This window comes from Phoenix dactylifera, unplaced genomic scaffold (genome assembly GCF_009389715.1).
Source record: "Phoenix dactylifera cultivar Barhee BC4 unplaced genomic scaffold, palm_55x_up_171113_PBpolish2nd_filt_p 001585F, whole genome shotgun sequence".
Classification (NCBI taxonomy): domain Eukaryota; kingdom Viridiplantae; phylum Streptophyta; class Magnoliopsida; order Arecales; family Arecaceae; genus Phoenix; species Phoenix dactylifera.
Window position 1 is genome coordinate 1 of NW_024068890.1, and position 18,398 is coordinate 18,398.

Genomic DNA, 18,398 nt, shown 5'->3' on the forward strand with positions numbered 1-18,398 from the left:
GTACCACTCTTCAAACTCATCAAACAACTCTAGCCGTTCGATCCTGCAACAGAGTAAAGTTAGAGGCTATTATTACCTTATTATTCGGATGACTTATTTTAGCTTCATGCTTAGTTTTGGACTCATAAATGCAATTCATGCCTTCAGTGAACTGGGGCCAGAAACTCAGGTTGTGGCAATACAATTTACCCATATTCAGATTTAATAGAGTATGATAGTCATATACCATCGATAATCATAGTAGAGCTGAATAATCAAGAAGCAGTAAGAAGGAAGGCATTTAGAAGCCAACTTTGCAGTTGAAAAATGAGTTGCATCAATTTTTTACTTTTTTGTAAAAAATACTTGCATATTGCAAACCTGTCCAACCGCACAACATAAATGAAATTAGTGCGTGCACACGTCACCAAAGTCAACGTCCAGCACAAATATGAAGTTCCAGAAACTACTATTTAGCTTAAAACAGCTTTCAGTGGTAGCCCAACCAAGATTTGAAGTCTCGGAATCAGGCACCAGACTGGTATGTTACTGATTCAGTATGATATGGTCAGCATAGCATGGTAAGCACCCCATATACCAAGATAGCTCCCGACCCCATTTCTCACTTTTATCATGGTACCATCTGAAACTGGGCAGTACGGGTCGATATGTGACACACCCCAGTTTTGGACAATATCGGGTGGTAGGGTACAATTAGGCCGATATGGATCGATTCAGGGCCTGTACCGACCCGAATGATGTTTTCGTGCGGATCCCATATAGTGCTCAGTAATCATGCCTAAAATGTATACAAACGACTCTAATATTATAACTTGAACAACTACCCATTTTGTTATGCAGCCGTGCATGGTAAGGAGTTTGTCTGGCGATGATAAGAATAGTAGTGAAGTAAAGAAATGCAAAAAACCAGAGGGAAATGACAGAATATGAACCATGAGAAAATCTTATGTGAAGACAAATCTTGGTGCTCATTTTCTTCCTCTAGCATGTAGCAAACAAAATAACATTTCTAAATTTCACACTGCATTTATTAAAAGAAAGTTGTAAGCATTGTTAGTTTTACACCCTCTGCAGCAATTTTTGTATAATTCAATAAGAAAAATCTTACCTGTGTTTTTCTTGAATTTCGATAAATTCATTATATATCTGCAGCATATCCCATGCAACAGCTCTCTGCATCATCAAATATTAGAGGGAGTGGATCATGAATTTTAGCTTCAATATGTGTAGGCATTGTTTATATCTAACAAAGAGAGAGTCTTTTGCTAGAAAAATGCCATCTATTGAAAGAACACACCTGCCATCCATGATCAACGAAGAGTTTCTGCTTAGATTGTAAGCTCGGTGTAGCATGTATACCAAGGAGAGGGCATCCTCGACTCTGCAAAACAAGCCAATATGCATACATCACTTCTATGATTTGTCCATGCAATTTTTTATACATCATCAGTTAATAAATAAAAAATACATGGTAAAGACAATTATCAGAAATGCAGAGAATGAAAAAGAAGCATATTTAACAGGATCATATTTAAAGAAAAGGGTAAATAAAAAAAAATAGAAACTTGAAATCTATGCCAAGGAAGATTGAAAGCCTACAAAGTGGTTTTTGATGATCTATAACCTCAAGATAAAAGGGGGATAGGTGAATGTTGAATATGTATGTTATGTTGGCAATCAATAAAAAATAAGTTGTGACGATAGTCGAGCTAAAATGAGAGCATTATTTCCAAGATTGAAAATAGACATGGTTGCATTGATTAGGAAAAAGGGGCAAGCTTGCATGACCCTAACACCACTTTAGTCAGAGAATCTTGGTAAGTCCAAGAAATTAGTTTTTTTTTTTTTTGTGAACCTATCAACAACTTAAAAACTGGAACCAATAGGTTGATACTTAGATCATAGCAAAACATCATACCATGTCATTGAAGCTGCCTTTTTGTGCACCCTCTCCAATGCATGAGTTTAAGGTCTTGGAGACATGATTTTGGTTTCTAAGAATTGTAGTAGTGAGATCACGACCTATGATGTGGATCTCCAATTTGGATGAATAACAGCTTTTTGTATTATTAAATCTTGTACCAGATATTCAAAGTTACCTATGCCATTTAGATTGAAAATTAACCAAATCAGGCTACAGATTCTATTAAATATTAAAATTGAAGAAATCATGAAACATCTTATTCAGATTCTGATTTGGTTGCAAGCAGGTGATCACATGGATCCTGCTTGAATTGTCTGGTTAAAGCTAATTTATAAGCTGATACAGTAGGAACAACAATCACATACAAAGTTCAATTCAGTGCATCAGGTGCACCACCGCAAACTATTGAATTTTGCCATTAAAACAGTTAAAAAAAATATTATATTTATTCAGTAATCATGTCAGCTCCGACTGCAGAACAGACCATGCATCCCTCAATTCTCCCCCTTCTTTCTCATGTTTCCTTTTCTTCTATTTCTTCACTCTCTTTCTGTTTTCATTATTTCTTTTCCCCTTTTCTTTCCTCTATTACACTACATTCCTTGAAAGAATATTTTTCACTACAGCAATTTCTGTCTGAGGTTTTAAGTTTAATGCTTCCAATGAAGAAAGGGTTCAATCTCAGGAGCACAGAGCAAATCTTGAGCCCCAACATAAACAGCTGTGGAAGGGCACAAGTTTTCCAGCTGACCTAGTGCACATCTTAAATTATAAAGAAATTGTTTAAAGTCTTTCTTGACTTCTTGATTAGCTCCACTGCCCTACTGTTGGCATGTACAATTAAAAGCTCAATTGGCTGCAATGACAATAATATCAGATTCATAAAATAGAATACTTACACAACTGGGATTAAAAAAATACAATCATGATGATAAGATAATTTATAATACCTTCAAGATTTTTTATCATTTGCTCTCCAAAAGCATCATCAGGATGGATCTGAGTAGCAAACCAGGGAAAATTGTAATACCTCCAAAATAAAAGCTATTAAAGTAGGCTGACATCATGGCATGAAATGGAAATCAACCTGTTCATATAAGAAAAATACTGCAGTCGAGAATTTTTTGGCAGCCCATCCAACAATAGCATGGGTCGAATCTGGATCCAAGTATATTAAAACGCACTCTGCAATTATAAATGTTGGCAGGCTGATGGCAACATGATCAAAATGAACCAGTTTAATATTTCTCAGACATAGATTTTTTGCATCCTATAGTAGAAAAAATCTCAGTAACATTAACATTTAGATTATATCTTGTAAACATGGCAACATATGTTAATTTTAAGGCTAAAGTCAGAATGTCCCACCTTAACTGATAGTAGTGCAATCTCTATGTATAAAACAACTGCAATGAATAGTAGAATACCAAGTAATGCAAACTCACAATTCTATATTTCCGAACTAAGTGCTTTCCTTTTAAAATTCAAAAATAAATCTAGAAAAAAAATCTAGATAGAACCACTATTATATGGATATAGACTCGAGAATTAGATTCTGCACTTGTCCAGGTGTCAGATATAAAACGGAGGACAAAGATGATATACGTAGAACAAAATATAATTTAAATAACTTTTAACGTATCACCATATCTTCATTTACAAAATAATATATATTGAAATATTTATTTAAATAATTTTAAAAAACATAAAACATGGTTTAATATATTATATATAAATAAAATAATAAAGAAATATTAAAGATATTATTTATTAAGGTTTTCAATATACATGTTGCTCATTCACACTTTCCAACAAGCTTAAGAATTTCCAAATATATTTTGCAAACTTATTTTAGTACTCTGTTGAAAAACAAAACCTAATTGTAGTGGATTGAACTCATTGTAAGTCCAACTCTCTACCAACTTCTATAAGCTGATAAGTATCCAAATGTCAGATACATATCCAATCTGGCAAAGATTCTAGAAGCTGGATGCCACTGTCCAGGTAAGACACGAAAGAACAAAAGAAACTTATCATTGTGTCCTTGATTATGACTTTAACTTAAATCAAAATAAGGCGATAAATTGTCCACATTGACTTGATAGATATGAGAATAAGGAAAAGTGGGAATATGTACCTGGGATCCAAGTGAGCCAGACCTATGATGCTATCTAGTTTTTGGATATCGCGTATATCAGCAGAGAGTAGCTTGTAATGATCACTTAACACTTCACCTCTTTCTGACATAATGAAAAACTCTATCATGAAAGCACAAGAATACAAGGCATAACAACAACATAATGACTCAAGTTAAACAAATATATCATACAAAGAGCTTAAGTTCACATCCCTGGTAAAATGGTCTCATGCTCAGTCAAGAACTTGTGCTCCCACATAGACATACAAAGAAAACTCAAGATATAACATATATAATGGCCCACAAATATTATTGGCCTCAAGCAAATCCATAGCAGGGTTGCTTCATTGTTTAAAATGACTAATGTTATTGCTACATCAGATCTTGACATATGCCATTCAAGTGATTTTTTAAAAGAAAATATCGAATAAATGGTTCTAATTGCATCTCTATTTCGCTTTCATATCTGAAATCATGAACGAATATAATCTTTGTCCAATATCTATATATCTTCAAAATAAGCAGATAAGGAAAGCAAAGAAGAGAATGTAAATATATCTTCCCCCCCTTACCTGGTGTTTTTTCCCTTCCTTCACTTGGTTTCATTTTTATTTAAAAAAAAAAAGAAACTTTCAGTGCATTGTGCAGAATCTTAGACATAGGTAAGAAATAAATTTGGGAAATAAATTTGGGACAGATTTCTTATTCTCTTTAGACATAGGGCCCATGGAAAAAGGTGAGAGGATTCAAGCTTGGATGTCAGCTGCACAAAGCTGGGCCCAAGCCTTTTCCACTATAATATAGCAAGTGTCACCTATGTTATAATACCATTAGGTCTTGACACATGCAATCCACATTGTTTTTTAAGAAAGTAATTAATGAATGGTTCTAATCACATCTCTCTTTCCTTTCATAATTGAAACATTTACTAGTATAATCTCCATCTAATATCTATCTTATCTTAAAAGATAAGGAAAGCGAAGAAGGGGATGTAATTATATCTTCCCCTTTAATAGTGTTTTTCCCCTTCCTTCACTCACTTGTCTTTGGTTTTGTTCATTTTCTTTAGGAAAACTGTGAAGGTCATGCAAGAAATAAATTTGGGAAGGATTTCTTAATCCTCTTTAGACACAGGGCCTGTGGAAAAAGGTGAGAGTTCAGGCATGGAGCTCAGCTGCACGAAGCCAACCCCATGCCTTTCCCATTATCTACATATATACAGTAGTAGATAACAGTTTCATTCAATGCATTTCCATTGAATAATGAGCATACATGACGTAATATAAATTACAATTACTTAAAAATATAATTTTGCAATCACTACAGTAGCATTATGTAATGGCCATAAATGCAATCCCTGATATTACAATTGTTCAATATTATATTGTTCATTTTTATCTAAGGCCACTAATCAAATGTATCTTTAAGATCATTGTTTAAATATAAAATACTCATGATGTTGCTATACCACGGCCGCTATATGACAAGAAAGAAAGCTAGCATTACAAGCAACATTTTGAAACCAAAATACATTCTTCAAACTTATTTGGCTTGTCAACAGTCCTTGGGATGGTCTATAACAGTTTTATACATATATACATATATACAGTAGTAGATAACAGTTTCATTCAAGACATTTCCATTGATAATTAGCATACATTGTATAATATAAATTATAATTTCTTAAAATATAATTTTGGAACTACCACAGTGGCATCATGTAATGGCCATAAAAACAACTCCTATACTGCACTAATCAAATGTATCTTTAAGATCATTGTTTAAAGACAAAATACTTACAATGTTGTTATAACACAATTATGAGCTGCTATATGACACAAAGAAAACTAGTACTACAAGCAACATTTTGAATCAAAACACATTCTTCAAAATTATTTGGCTTATCCGCAGTCCTTGGGATGGTTTATAACAGTTTTCCAGGTTCTGTTGGATTTGTGGATGAGGGCACAATTGAATCCATGGATGATTTTGGATTGTGAATGTTTCGAACTTTAATTTTATGACTGGTACAAATGGCATTTGTTACAGAAAAGAACAGGTGAAACAAATAGGAAGACAAAGGGAAAGAACAAGACAGTATACCTTTTATCACCACAGGAAACAACTAAATTTGAAACTAATTTATGAAAAAAAGGTAAAAGATAAATAAAAAAGAAAAGAAAACAGCACAATTTTAAACCAATATGTCCATCAGTAAAAACAGATTGACCTCTTGTAAATTAATTAGAGTGCTGATTGCCAGCACCACTCCACTCCCTGCTGAGAGCACCAATTCCCCATAGCAGTCAGGGATTGGTGTGGTATACGGGGGTCACATGGGTGACAAGCAGGCCCCTGTGCCAACTTACCAATCAACGCACACAAGGACTAAAGCGGGGATGGTGAAGCATTCTTCGATTAATTAAGTTCTCATTTGAAGTATGAAAGCCCATCCAAGCACATATGAACCACAATAATAATGCTCCACAGACTTCAAAAAAACTCATCCACCTTTAGGATCCACACTAACATAAGATCCTCAATGGACAAAGTAATGGCCAAGCTTCAGCTGCATTTGTTTCCATATGGACTGATAACTTACAAATGTATAGTCAGGATGGGATCAATTAACCACTGCATTGATTCCAGCAAGCCACATATACGAAGGAGTCACAACTGACTCACTAGACCTACTTTTACAGAACATAATTTGTAATTCCCATTCCATCAAAGAGATATCTGATTTCACTTGTTCAATACATCATCAAAGCCGAGCTCCACATGATCTTCTCCACAAAAGCCACTTATGGGATCCACGAAGTAATGCAACAAGAGCAACATTTGCTTCATGACTTTATTCTGATTGTTTTTTTAAATTTTGATTAAAAAAGGAAAACTTAAACCCATCAAAACTGTTGAAAAAGTGGAACATTATCTGCAGATCTAAGAAAGAAACCAAATCCTCAAACCTTGGCTACACTGCATGTGTGACTTTGCTGACACAGCTATCATTTGTTTAGTTCATGTATTTTACCTAGCATCAATTAGCAAAAACATAACAAGTATAAAGTACCACTTGCCTTGCCACTAATGGTTAACTAATGTTGACCAGAGATTAATGGTCGAATAGCCTATAAAGTGCTGTCCAAGATCGGTCAACTTTAACGAGATTTAGCTACCTGTCAATGTCTAAACTGGTTGAGTTTTGTTGACTATGGTCACCATCAGCAAAATCAATGACAATCTAACAAAAATAAGTCAGTGATGATCAACTACATAATAAAATTAGTGACGAACAATTATGTCCAATCAGGCAACTATGATGAGTATCAGTCCAATTATCACTAATGTGGTCCATGTTAGCTATTGATGATTACATATGTCTTAGGTCAACTTTGATCAGTAACAAACAATTGCAGCCAACAATCAGCTCTGATGAGTATTAATCAGCTCCAACAAATTTTCCAATATTTCCTTCTAATACTAGCCACATATTAGTGCAAGAAAAGAAAATAAAAATTGTAAACTTACCATTTTTCCGGACCACTTTCCATGGCAACTAATCAACAATATTGGCTACACTGTCTTACTCGGAAACTCTTCAAATTCTTGAAGGTAAACTATATCTAATGCGGTTCTGAATAATCCCAACCGGGTGATGCAAGACCAATAGGGGATGGCCTGCAATGCATCAAAGGACCTAGGGAATGCACTGGAGTAGGAATAGGTCTAGTTAGATTGCTTGCTGTCGTGAACCTGTATAGGGGACGGCAATGGTCAATCTCCAAGATCAAGGACAAATAACAACACCAAATAAAACCAACCTAGGGTTTTGTGATAGGAATGGATAAGAAGAACTAAGTGCTAAAGGGTCTTAGGATAAACAACAGGGTTTATATTGATGTATTACTAAAATTCAGTGCCGTCTAAGGATAAACAATAGGATTTATATTGATGTATTACTAATCACTAAAATTCAGAATTGTGCATACAGAATAAAGACATATAATTATACATAAAGATAAGAGAAGGGTCATCTAGAGGGGGGAAGAAGAGATATCAGGGTGAGGGGGATAGAGAGAGAGGGAAGGATCCTTGAACCTTCAATTCCTTTCACAAGAAAAACCGGCATATATTATCTTTCGCTCGAAACCCTTTATAAAGATTCCCAAGCTTGACCCACAAATTACTGAATTTCAGTCTTTGGGGGTTCCTTGTATAGATAGATAGAATTCCCTCAATAGAATCTCCAAAACAAGCTACCTATCGACCCCTAACAACCCAATGTACTGTAGCATCATTATTTATGCCAAAGCGATGTGTACAGAACTGATTACCCTATCTACCTTCAGACCTCCAAAACTTAATGACTCAAAGATCTTATGACAGCGTTCACTGGTTGTTTTTGGACTCTAATCAAATTAAGGGCAAAAACACTATGGGTTCTAGTCTAAGGCCTATAATTAAATGACTTTGGATCAGCAAATTTCAGACCATTAAATGCATTGCAATCTACTCCAAAATCATTTGCTTCTGCTGCATAAATCTCAACCCAAGATCCAGATGATTCATCCTCATACTCAACCGTTGGATCATCAGGATTTGATGATGGAGGCCCACATAGGACTTTCATGCTATCATGTTGCTAGTTGGTTGTTCTAGTGCCCTTTGATTGATGATGAAAAACGCTATAAATCATCCACTGTTTTAATCTTTTGCAATGGAGATATCTAATGGATCAACGATCACAATATTCTCATTTCATAAATCTGCATATACACAAATCTTACATGATATATTCTCGATCATAGGACTCACCATATGAAGAACCTTCAATTCTAGATTCATCATTTTTAATGGTTCTTCAGGTTTGCAACTCTTGACCTGTGGTCTCGCCTCAAGGAATTCTTCAATATTTAAATGCTGCTACAATCAAGTTGCTGTAGCATTACTGACAGCACATCATTATTGATAGATGTCAGAACATCATTGCTTTTGACACCCAACTCCTCATTCTTTATTATGATAAAGGGAAAGAAAAAAGAGGCAAATAGAAGATCAAGAAAGAAGAAGACAAGGTAGAACTCTTTTGCTGTGAGACCAAATTGATGCAGACTAATAGGGGATGCCCTGCAATACATGGAAGGACCTAATGAATGCACTGGAGTAGGAATAGGTCTAGTTTGATTGATTGCTGTCCAGAACCTTTATATGCAACAACAGAGACCAATATCCCAGATTAAGGAAAATAACAGGTCAAGTAACCCTTTCCTAGGGTTTTGTCAGCGAAATGGAAAATTCAGAATAGTGCATGCAGAGTAGAGACATACAAGCAAAATAAAAGACAACAAAAACATGATATAGAGGAGAGGGAAAAAGAGATATCAAAGAGAGGGAGCGATGGAGGGGGGGGTGCGCGCGCAGAGAGAGAGAGAGAGAAGTAAGTGATGAACCTGACCTTAAACCTTCAATTTCTTTTATATGAAAAACCATCATACATTCTCTTTTGCTCACCCTCTTTATAAAAATTCCGAAACTTGACCAACAAATTATTGAATTTCAATGCTTTTGGGACTCTATACAAACTCAACTCAACTAAGCCTTAATCCCAAACTTGTTGGGTTTGGCTACTTTTGGGACTCTTTATGAAGATAGAAACAAATGCCCCAAAGAATCTCCAAAAGAACCTACTTATGGACCCTAACAACCCATGTGTACTCTAGCATCACTACTCACAATGCTTGGACATAAATGGTACCAATTACATTTAAGGACTTAAAAATCTCATGACACATACTTGACTATTATTGGACTACAAACAAATCAAGAAAAAGAGCCTAAAAAATTCAGTCCAAGGCCTAGAACTAAAGAACTTTAGATCAGCAAATTCAGGCCATTAAATGCATTGCAATCAATTACTTTATTCCAAGGATTAAAGCATCAGCCATACCGGCCTGATACTACTCCATACGTACTATGCCACTAGGTGCCAGTACTCCCACAAGATGGGTTCCACAGGTAAACTGATCCCATATCAACCTCTACCACCCAAAGTAGCCCATAGTGTTAGTGCTTCATTTTTTCTTGGCTCATTTGAATCAGCCTTGTGCTAAGCATGTACCCCCCTCCCCCACAAATACCACAGGACATATTGTACCAGCCAGTGACTGATACTTGCGTGTATCTTGAGTTTAAAATTAGGGGTGCAAGTGGTACCCAAAACTTTGATAAACCAACCGATTATTTTATAATCAGTATCGATACCTATTAATTTTTCGATAACCTTATTGGATCAAATTTGGATTCTATATATAGAATCTGATTACATATGAACCAAAAACTTGGATTTAGCTACGTTAGAATCCAAAAACCAAATAACCCAAATACTGGAAAAGCAAACTATATATGCAGTATAGGAATATAAAGAAAATTGGCTCCATGATTTGTGTCAATTCCTTTTCTTCATATTTGGATTTACATTTTTTTCGCATGTGTGCTCTCCTTAACTCTTGCCCACTGCTATTTTAGTTCCAAATCCCAACTGACATTGGATTTTCATTATGTTTCAATCAAACTAAACATATATAGAAATTAAAATATAAACTTGTTCAAAGGTGATTTGACTTTTTCCAAAAAACAATCATTCACTTCCCATATCATGCTTCCTTCATATTGCAATCTGTCACAAACAATTGTGATAAGAGTCCTTTTAGTTTTGCAAAATGTTGAGCCTTGGACCTACTAAAATCATGTGCCAAATCAAACCTAAAAAAAAAAAGAAAAAAAACTCAAATCCAAACTCAATGCAAGTTTGGAGATTACTCATTTTGATGGACCTGAAACCAAATCCAAACTTGATTTTTCATATTGAGTTTGGGTATGGACACATGATGGATATGACCTGAATCTGGCCCATTCACATCTCTATTTCAAATTCTTATTCCCAGATCTTGTTCGATTTTTATTCCATATGCAAAACATGGCCTACTAATCCTTCAAATCCACCTAAATTCCTAAACATATAGCATAATATCAAATTTAAGGACGCCATCTTTTCTCCATTTCAAAACAAAGGAAGAAGAAGAAACTTGATCAACAAAGTTTATTTTTACAACAGTTTTAAAGAAACTTCATGCTACATCTGTAGAATAACAGCCCTTCATAATTTTGCCCAACAAACATGAATATCAAGTGAAAGCATTCCAAGAGCTTAACTAAGGAAGATACTTACATAAATCTTCCTCAAGTGAAAAACTGAGCCCTAATCTATAACAAAAATAATTTATCAGGTTTCAAATTAATATGTTCACATCATCCAATAAACAAGGGGTCATTGCTTGGAACAACGGTAAAAGGCTTGTACCACCAAATGCAATGGCATGGGTTCAAGTCTTGGAGCAGCCACTTTGTGCAAAAAAGGAAAAAAAAACAAAAGTTAGGTCTGTCCCTTGAATGCCCCTCCCAAGACCCCAGACAGCAGACCATAACTAGTTAATGGCTTTTTTTTACAGCATCCAATAAACAGTTCAAATTTTCCGATATACAGACATCCTCCACATCTGCCACCAGATATAGTTTCAAATAGCATTGACATGCTGCAATTCCCTACTTTGATAACTTAACTTCCACAAGGATTTAATATATTGTCGGTTACTTGAGTGCCATATGGACTTGACAAGTGATGAGGTATTTTTTGTAACTCAGATTTTTATGGAGTATTGGATAACATAGCAATTAATTGCTTTGTCATTAAATCCTCGTAGCCATTATTTCCCATTTTTTTCTATATATAATTCCTATGAATAAAGTTCAGCCAATATATGTTTTTTACTTCTATGATTATGCATCTATGAAGATAAATGGTCAGTGAATTTAAAGTGCAGAAACACAAAAATTAAGGAGAGAAAAAGGAATTGCAGCACAAGTAAATTAAAATATGATGATAAAACAACTGTTGAAAAACATTGTTTTAACAAGAGTTGACTTACCTATTGAAATGGATGCTTCTGGTCCAACTTTGTCTCTTAATAGGCTATAGCGTTCTACGAGAGCTGCCTTTTTACTGGTTACCTAATAAAAATGAAAAGAATCAAATATGTACATACATTTTTAATGGAATTGAAAAAAATTAATGCTTCAGCAGACACTTATAACTTGTGATGGCATGCTGATCAGGATATTAGAACATCTAGAACAATTAAAATAAAATGTACGCTTCAAAAAAAAAATCATGGAAGGGGCATTTATAATTTTTATCTCCAAAAACTACAAATTCTTCATCTAGTGTAGCAAAAGATACTCAGGGTACAAAAATGAACTAAACATTCACTAATCGATTATTATAAAATTCTCATGCTTTAAATTCATACCTCCTTAAAATCCACTTCTACATAAAGATGTGGTGCAATCCCTTCATTCTGTAAAAATAAGATAAAATAAGATAAAATAAATTCAGTAAAAAGACCAGGATATTAGTGGCAGACCGAGCAAGAAAGGAAGACTCAGAAAACCTGATTGGAATTTGTTATGTATTTTAATTTATAAAATTAAATTAATATCAGGTGCAAAAGATAATCAGAGAGCATCTGCTTCCCTGGATACCAACTCATTCCGCGCTCCCAAAACACTGAGACAGTCTCTTCTTGGTTATGAGATTTGAATTAACATCATATAGAACAGAAATACACATCAAGTATGGTTGGAATCAATTTAGATACAAAAATTAGATGAAAGAGTGTCACGCACCACCAACTGAAAGTAGGTTGTATCAAAGCCAGCTCCAAGAGACAAAATCTGCTTCTTTGTCTGAATGTTATCATTGTTGTGCCTCTCGGACTTGAGAAACTGAAGAAGGAGCTTCCGGAGAGCAACCCAACGAGCATAGTACCCTTAAAAATGCCATTTGAAGTACCACATGAAGTTATTAATATTGAATAATCTGAAAGATGAGAAATAACAGATTTCTAGGTCCAGATGCAGGAAATCGAACCACGGTTGATTATGGGCGCTCTCTTTACAGGTCTTCTAACAAACAAGTGAACATATTCATCCTTCATGTATCCTTTATTCACACAGGACCTTTGTGAGCAACAATATAATAATTAGTTCTAGCAATAGAAGGTCACAATAACTGTTTAATAGAACTTCATCTGCAAAGAAGTTAAAAGTAGAGCAGAATCACATAATGGATAAAAGACAGTGACTGTAGCAACTGATACGCCAAAAAGAAAAACATATGATAGCAAGATACCTGCAACACAATATGCTTCTGACATACATTTTACGTAGGTAAGTGTGAGAAATATAAGGGTCAACATGGACAGGACGGTGGTGCTGCCATCATAATCTTGTAGGTCGTAGCATGGTACGCTGAACCGACCGGAACCGGTCGGTACGGTATATAATTTCAATTCCAACCCAGAAGGATCAGAATGGTTCCGTACGTATACCGGTACGAACCGGCTCGGTTTGCACCGGTACATACCCGTACTGGTGGGAACCGGCCCGGTTCGCACGGTACAACCCGGTACCGGGTGCGAACTAGGCCGGTTCGCACTGGCCCAAATGCGAGACCTCGCGCGCAGAGAAGCGTGCCCGCCCGCGGAAAAGAGCGCCCGCATGGTTTTCTGCGCTGGAAACCATGCCCACGCAGTTCTCCGCACTGGGAGTCGTGCCCGCGCGCACGGCAGCATGTGCACGCCCACACACAGGCTCATGGGACAGCTCGCCTGCGCAGGGAGCGCGCATAATGCCACTCTGTGGCATTTAAAGCGGACGTGCGCGCGTCCGTGTGGTATTTTTTTTTTGTCCTCGTCGGTACAGTACCGGTTCGGTTCGGTTCGGTACTGTTTTGGTACGGTACCGATACCGACGCCCACCGATACGTCAGTACAATCAGTACGGCAGACCTTGGGTCGTAGTTTACATATACCTGCCCGACTGATTCTACCATAGAAGCCAATGATCGAAATTAACTCCCCCCGAACACAGCATGAAGGTAATTAATATGTGATTTGCAACAAATTAAAGGCATGCACAAACATGGTGTGAGTATGAACTGAAAACGGTTAGCTTCTTCTTCTTGTTTCTTTTAATTTTTTTCCTTTTACCAGGCAATATCATGAGGGTTTTGGTAGCTTCTTCATCTTATTTTCTTCTTTCTGCATGGACTAGATAAGTGCTATTGCCCCTATATTTTTTATCTTATTATGCCTAGGAAAGTTTGTGAGGGTATTTCTAGTATTTGTATTCCATTAACTAAAGAAAAGTGATTGGCACATGGTTTTGAATGGGTATGGATCATTAAAGCAATATTATATTGCTCATGTAGATTCAGCCTGCTCCACTGATAGACATGCTTAACAACATATGAAATTTTATAAGAAAAAATCTGCACTTATATGGAAAGAAACTGAAACAGGCTTGATTTGGGAGCTTTACTAGCCCAAGACTTAAGACCAAAGTCCACCAGGCTGCCAAGGCCAAACCCATAGGCTAGAAGATTCTACCAACTTTTGATAGCTCAATGTCAACCCATTGACAACAATTACTTAGCTAATAGCCAACTAACTGCTAGTTGGCACCTTCCTATGACAACTTAATCCAATTCACTGATAACCATTAATTAGTTGTTTCTGAGGTATTTTAATTGCAAACCTCCTTTATAAAAGGAGAGAAGATGGCCTTTGTAAAGGCATGTAACATTGTACGCTAAATAACCTGTCTAGGTCCTAAATTTGGTGAGATGTCAAGCTCCTGAAGGAGTGTTTCCTCTTTACTAGGTGTTGTTCCTAGTAAACGCTAGGTGTGATTCCCGGGTCGAAACCCCTAAGGAGAACTCTATAATGGAAAGCTTTTTGAACTTACTTCAAACTAATGACCTTCTTACAAAAGTACATAAACCACTCACTTTAAACACCTAATGACCTGCTTTTTTAAATAAATTTGCAAGATATCTTATATCTAAACACTCCTAAGATGTTCATTAAATTAATGCAAAATAATCTCACTATCCAAATAATTAAAAAGGAATTTTAGTTTTTATATAGAAAAATAAATGGAGTGGATATGGCTCAGATATGTGCATAAACAAATACATATTCTATTTGTATTGCAGACACGCACATGAATGTTTGCATAGTTCAGATCTTGAAGCTTATATTTGTCCTTGTAGGATGACATGAAATATGAACTTGACATGAATACAACCATATCTAATTTAACCGAAAAATAAATACAATTGGGAATGTGGAAGATTTCTTATACAAAATAGAGGTTCAATAAGAGTAAATTGGATTGACTTAAGGCTAACAAACTTATCCAATCAATCAAATCACATCTGGAGCCCAGCTTATACCAATATGGAGCCAACCACACAAACCTGGAATTCACATGCCTCCTATAGTTCAACCAAACGGAATTGGGGTCGGATCTATCAAGTTGGTTCATTGTTGTATCTTAAACTCCTCACAGCATTTTGATCATGAAACCATCTTTACTTTCATCAAGCAAAAGGTTATGCTAGGTAGGAGGCCCATAAAAGAGGTATGGATTTAGTTTCAATAAGTCAGATCTGAAAATGAATTCCAGGTTGCCCAAGGCTTCATATTGAATTAACCCATCAACAAATCAAGCTGACATTTTCCAACCCAAGCCTGGCCTCAGCTAGATGCACAATTACTCAACTCGGCCAACAATGGGTTAGCTCTGGTAGGGTTTACATCAACCCAGTTCAAGTTGCACTAGTCAAGTTAATAAGTTGTCTCATATGCTTTCTTGTCATCTCATGCATAATAAGTTCCGATCATATGGATTTTTAGCAAAACTACATAATAATGTTGGTTAAATCTTCATGAAATTATGTTTTGTTTTATAAAGATTTTTTTTTTACATCCATGCCCATTAATTAAGACATAATGACAATCTTATCCAAATCCAGATTATACAAATGTTCATTAAATTATATGTATTCATATCCAAAATATAAGAGCATAACCATATCAACATCCAAGGTCAGATGACTTCAAAACCATTCATCCACCAAATTTAATCACTTGACAATTGAAATTCGAAAAGAACACCAACACAGATTCAGCATCTCAGCATGGACCTAATATGATTATTGCATCTGACAGCAGTGGAATCCGATGGTGATATCCAACAATGACAGAAGTATTAGCAGAAGGAAAAAAAAAAAGCCTCCCCCTTCCCTTTCCACTATATTCTCTTCTCCCACCTTCTGTTACTCCTGTTCCCTCTACAAACCTTTCCCTCTTTTTTTATCTGTTTATTTCATCCTTTTAAGCCACTGTTGCTGCTATTAAGGCACCAAAACTAATGGCGGCAGCAGCAGGTAGCAAAGATATATGCTGTTTATTATAATGTGCCAAGAAACTAAGAAGTTGTGGTTGCCAATCAAGCATCAACAATTTTGCAAACATACCTTCTCCGTATATACCAGTGGGATAGAGTAGAGAAAGTCATGCCCTCTCTAAAACTCATCAAAGTTCTCAGAGAAATCACAGAAGAAATCAACCATCTGTAGCGGCCACACCATTTTTTTTTAATATCCTACTAATTTCCATTTCTTTTAATTGTTCATTTAGTTGACACATCATCCCTTTTAATGTCCTATTAAATTATTTATCCTCCTTAATTTTGGCCATAATTACGCAACATTTTTAGTAACATTCCCCTTAGTTATTGTAAAGCATCAAATGTTTTCAACTTCTAGTTTCCCACTATGACACTAGCACGAGACTCATAATTCAATGACCAATATAAAACCATACAACTTCCTCCCACCACACAAATTCAACTGGTCAAGGAAGAGCCTGGATTCATTAACTACCAAAACAAATCATTCAGCCATTACTTGGATGCTCCAATAAGCTACCCTTGACATAAAAACAATGTCTACCAAAGCTGAGGAACAGTTGATAACCAGAGGGTTTGTGAAATTAAAACCACACACTACAGCACAGAAAGCAAGAAATCCCCGATTCAAATCCTCAAAATTTAGCAACAGCAATAACTCCTACATATTACAGAATACCTTATCTGCAAGCATTTGCATATGTTTTGTATTTCCAATTTCTCTAAACAGAACCTGAACTCCAAATGCTCCAATCTGTCCCATTACCTAGCAACATACAACATCCAAACATGCATAAATCACCAATTTTAAATGGAGAAGATAGAAGTTTCTATGTGGATGATGAATCTACAACCTGCATGACCGCCCAAACAATCCCATACTTTATATACAGTTCTACCTCAAATTTAGGGATTTTCCGCTCCGAACTCTGACAATTTTCTTTAATTTTGTTTCCTATCATAATTGTCGTACCTCTATAGAAGATTGATTCTGGCGTACAAACAGGGCATCTTAGATTGAAGCATATAAATTATGAAGCTTAAAACAATATCGATCTAAAACAGCACGCCATGCCTAAGATATCAACCCAATCAAGTTATGCCATGAGAACATCGACGCCTACAAATATAAAAAGTGAAGCAATTCGAATAAGAAAAACAAAAGGAGCAAAAGTATTTGTATTAAGAATGGGATCAACGGGATCAGCGAGTTCAAGATATAGAGAGAAATCATGACGAAGAATCTAACTGATATTATGAATTGTTATGTTCTTTGGATTGGAAGGAAAAGAGGGAAAAGAAAGAAGAGGGGTGATGGACACGCACAGCTTGCTGGCGGCAGCATCGTCGTTGGTCGCTTGAACGGCGGCGGTGCTGCCGCTGCTGCGGGAATCGGCCGCTGCTCTCTCCATCGGCTGCGCAGTTCGCTGATTCGCCTTTGAGTGGGAAAAAATCCTTCAAGATAGCAACTCTATCCTGTGTCTGGATTTAGGAAAGGGTGGTTCTATATACACCCCCCCTATTGCTCAGGACACCCCCCAAAAATTAAAAAAAAATTAAATACTCTCTACCCCCCCCCCCATTTGCTAAGGACACCTCTAAAAAATTAAAAATTCCTAAATTACCCCCCACCGTCCCCACCCCCTCACCTAAATTGCTCTCTACACCCCCAAACCCCCCCACCCCGCTCTTCCCCTCCAAAACACCCGCCGGCGGGGAGGTGGAGGGGAGGTGGAGGGGGAGGCGGAGGAGGAGGACGGGGAGGTGGAGGGGAGGTGGAGGGGGAGGTGGGGGATGGGGAGGAGGAGGACGGGGAGGTGGAGGGGAGGTGGAGGGGGAGGTGGGGGATGGGGAGGAGGAGGAAGCTGGCGCAGGGGGGAGGGGGGGAGGCGGAGGAGGAGGGGGGAGGCGGAGGGGAGGACGGGGAGGCGGAGGGGGAGGTGGGGGATGGGGAGGGAGGTG

General features: G+C 36.7%; 1 protein-coding gene and 1 long non-coding RNA gene across 6 annotated transcripts; both read right to left on the reverse strand.

Annotated features, from left to right (window-relative positions):
* On the reverse strand, positions 1-1,387 carry LOC103696854. Its single transcript, XR_005510011.1, has 3 exons — positions 1,298-1,387; positions 1,109-1,173; positions 1-43 (listed from the first exon to the last, which is right to left on the reverse strand). It is a non-coding gene; the product is annotated as an uncharacterized LOC103696854 (long non-coding RNA).
* Positions 1,388-2,833: 1,446 nt separating this feature from the next.
* LOC103698572 (leucine carboxyl methyltransferase 1 homolog) lies at positions 2,834-17,928 on the reverse strand. 5 transcript variants are annotated; one of them, XM_039122572.1, is made up of 9 exons: positions 17,763-17,895; positions 17,116-17,202; positions 13,051-13,139; positions 12,807-12,949; positions 12,431-12,478; positions 12,050-12,131; positions 4,062-4,164; positions 3,012-3,132; positions 2,834-2,923 (listed from the first exon to the last, which is right to left on the reverse strand). In XM_039122572.1, the coding sequence occupies exons 3-9, from the start codon at positions 13,115-13,117 to the stop codon at positions 2,834-2,836; spliced, it is 654 nt and encodes a 217-aa protein (XP_038978500.1). In that variant the 5' UTR covers positions 13,118-13,139; positions 17,116-17,202; positions 17,763-17,895. The 5 variants fall into 5 exon arrangements, with proteins under 5 accessions (XP_038978500.1, XP_038978499.1, XP_038978498.1 ...); XM_039122571.1 differs by lacking the exon at positions 17,116-17,202 and having other exon boundaries at positions 12,810-12,949; positions 17,763-17,928; XM_039122570.1 differs by lacking the exon at positions 17,116-17,202 and having other exon boundaries at positions 17,763-17,928.
* Positions 17,929-18,398: the final 470 nt, after the last annotated feature.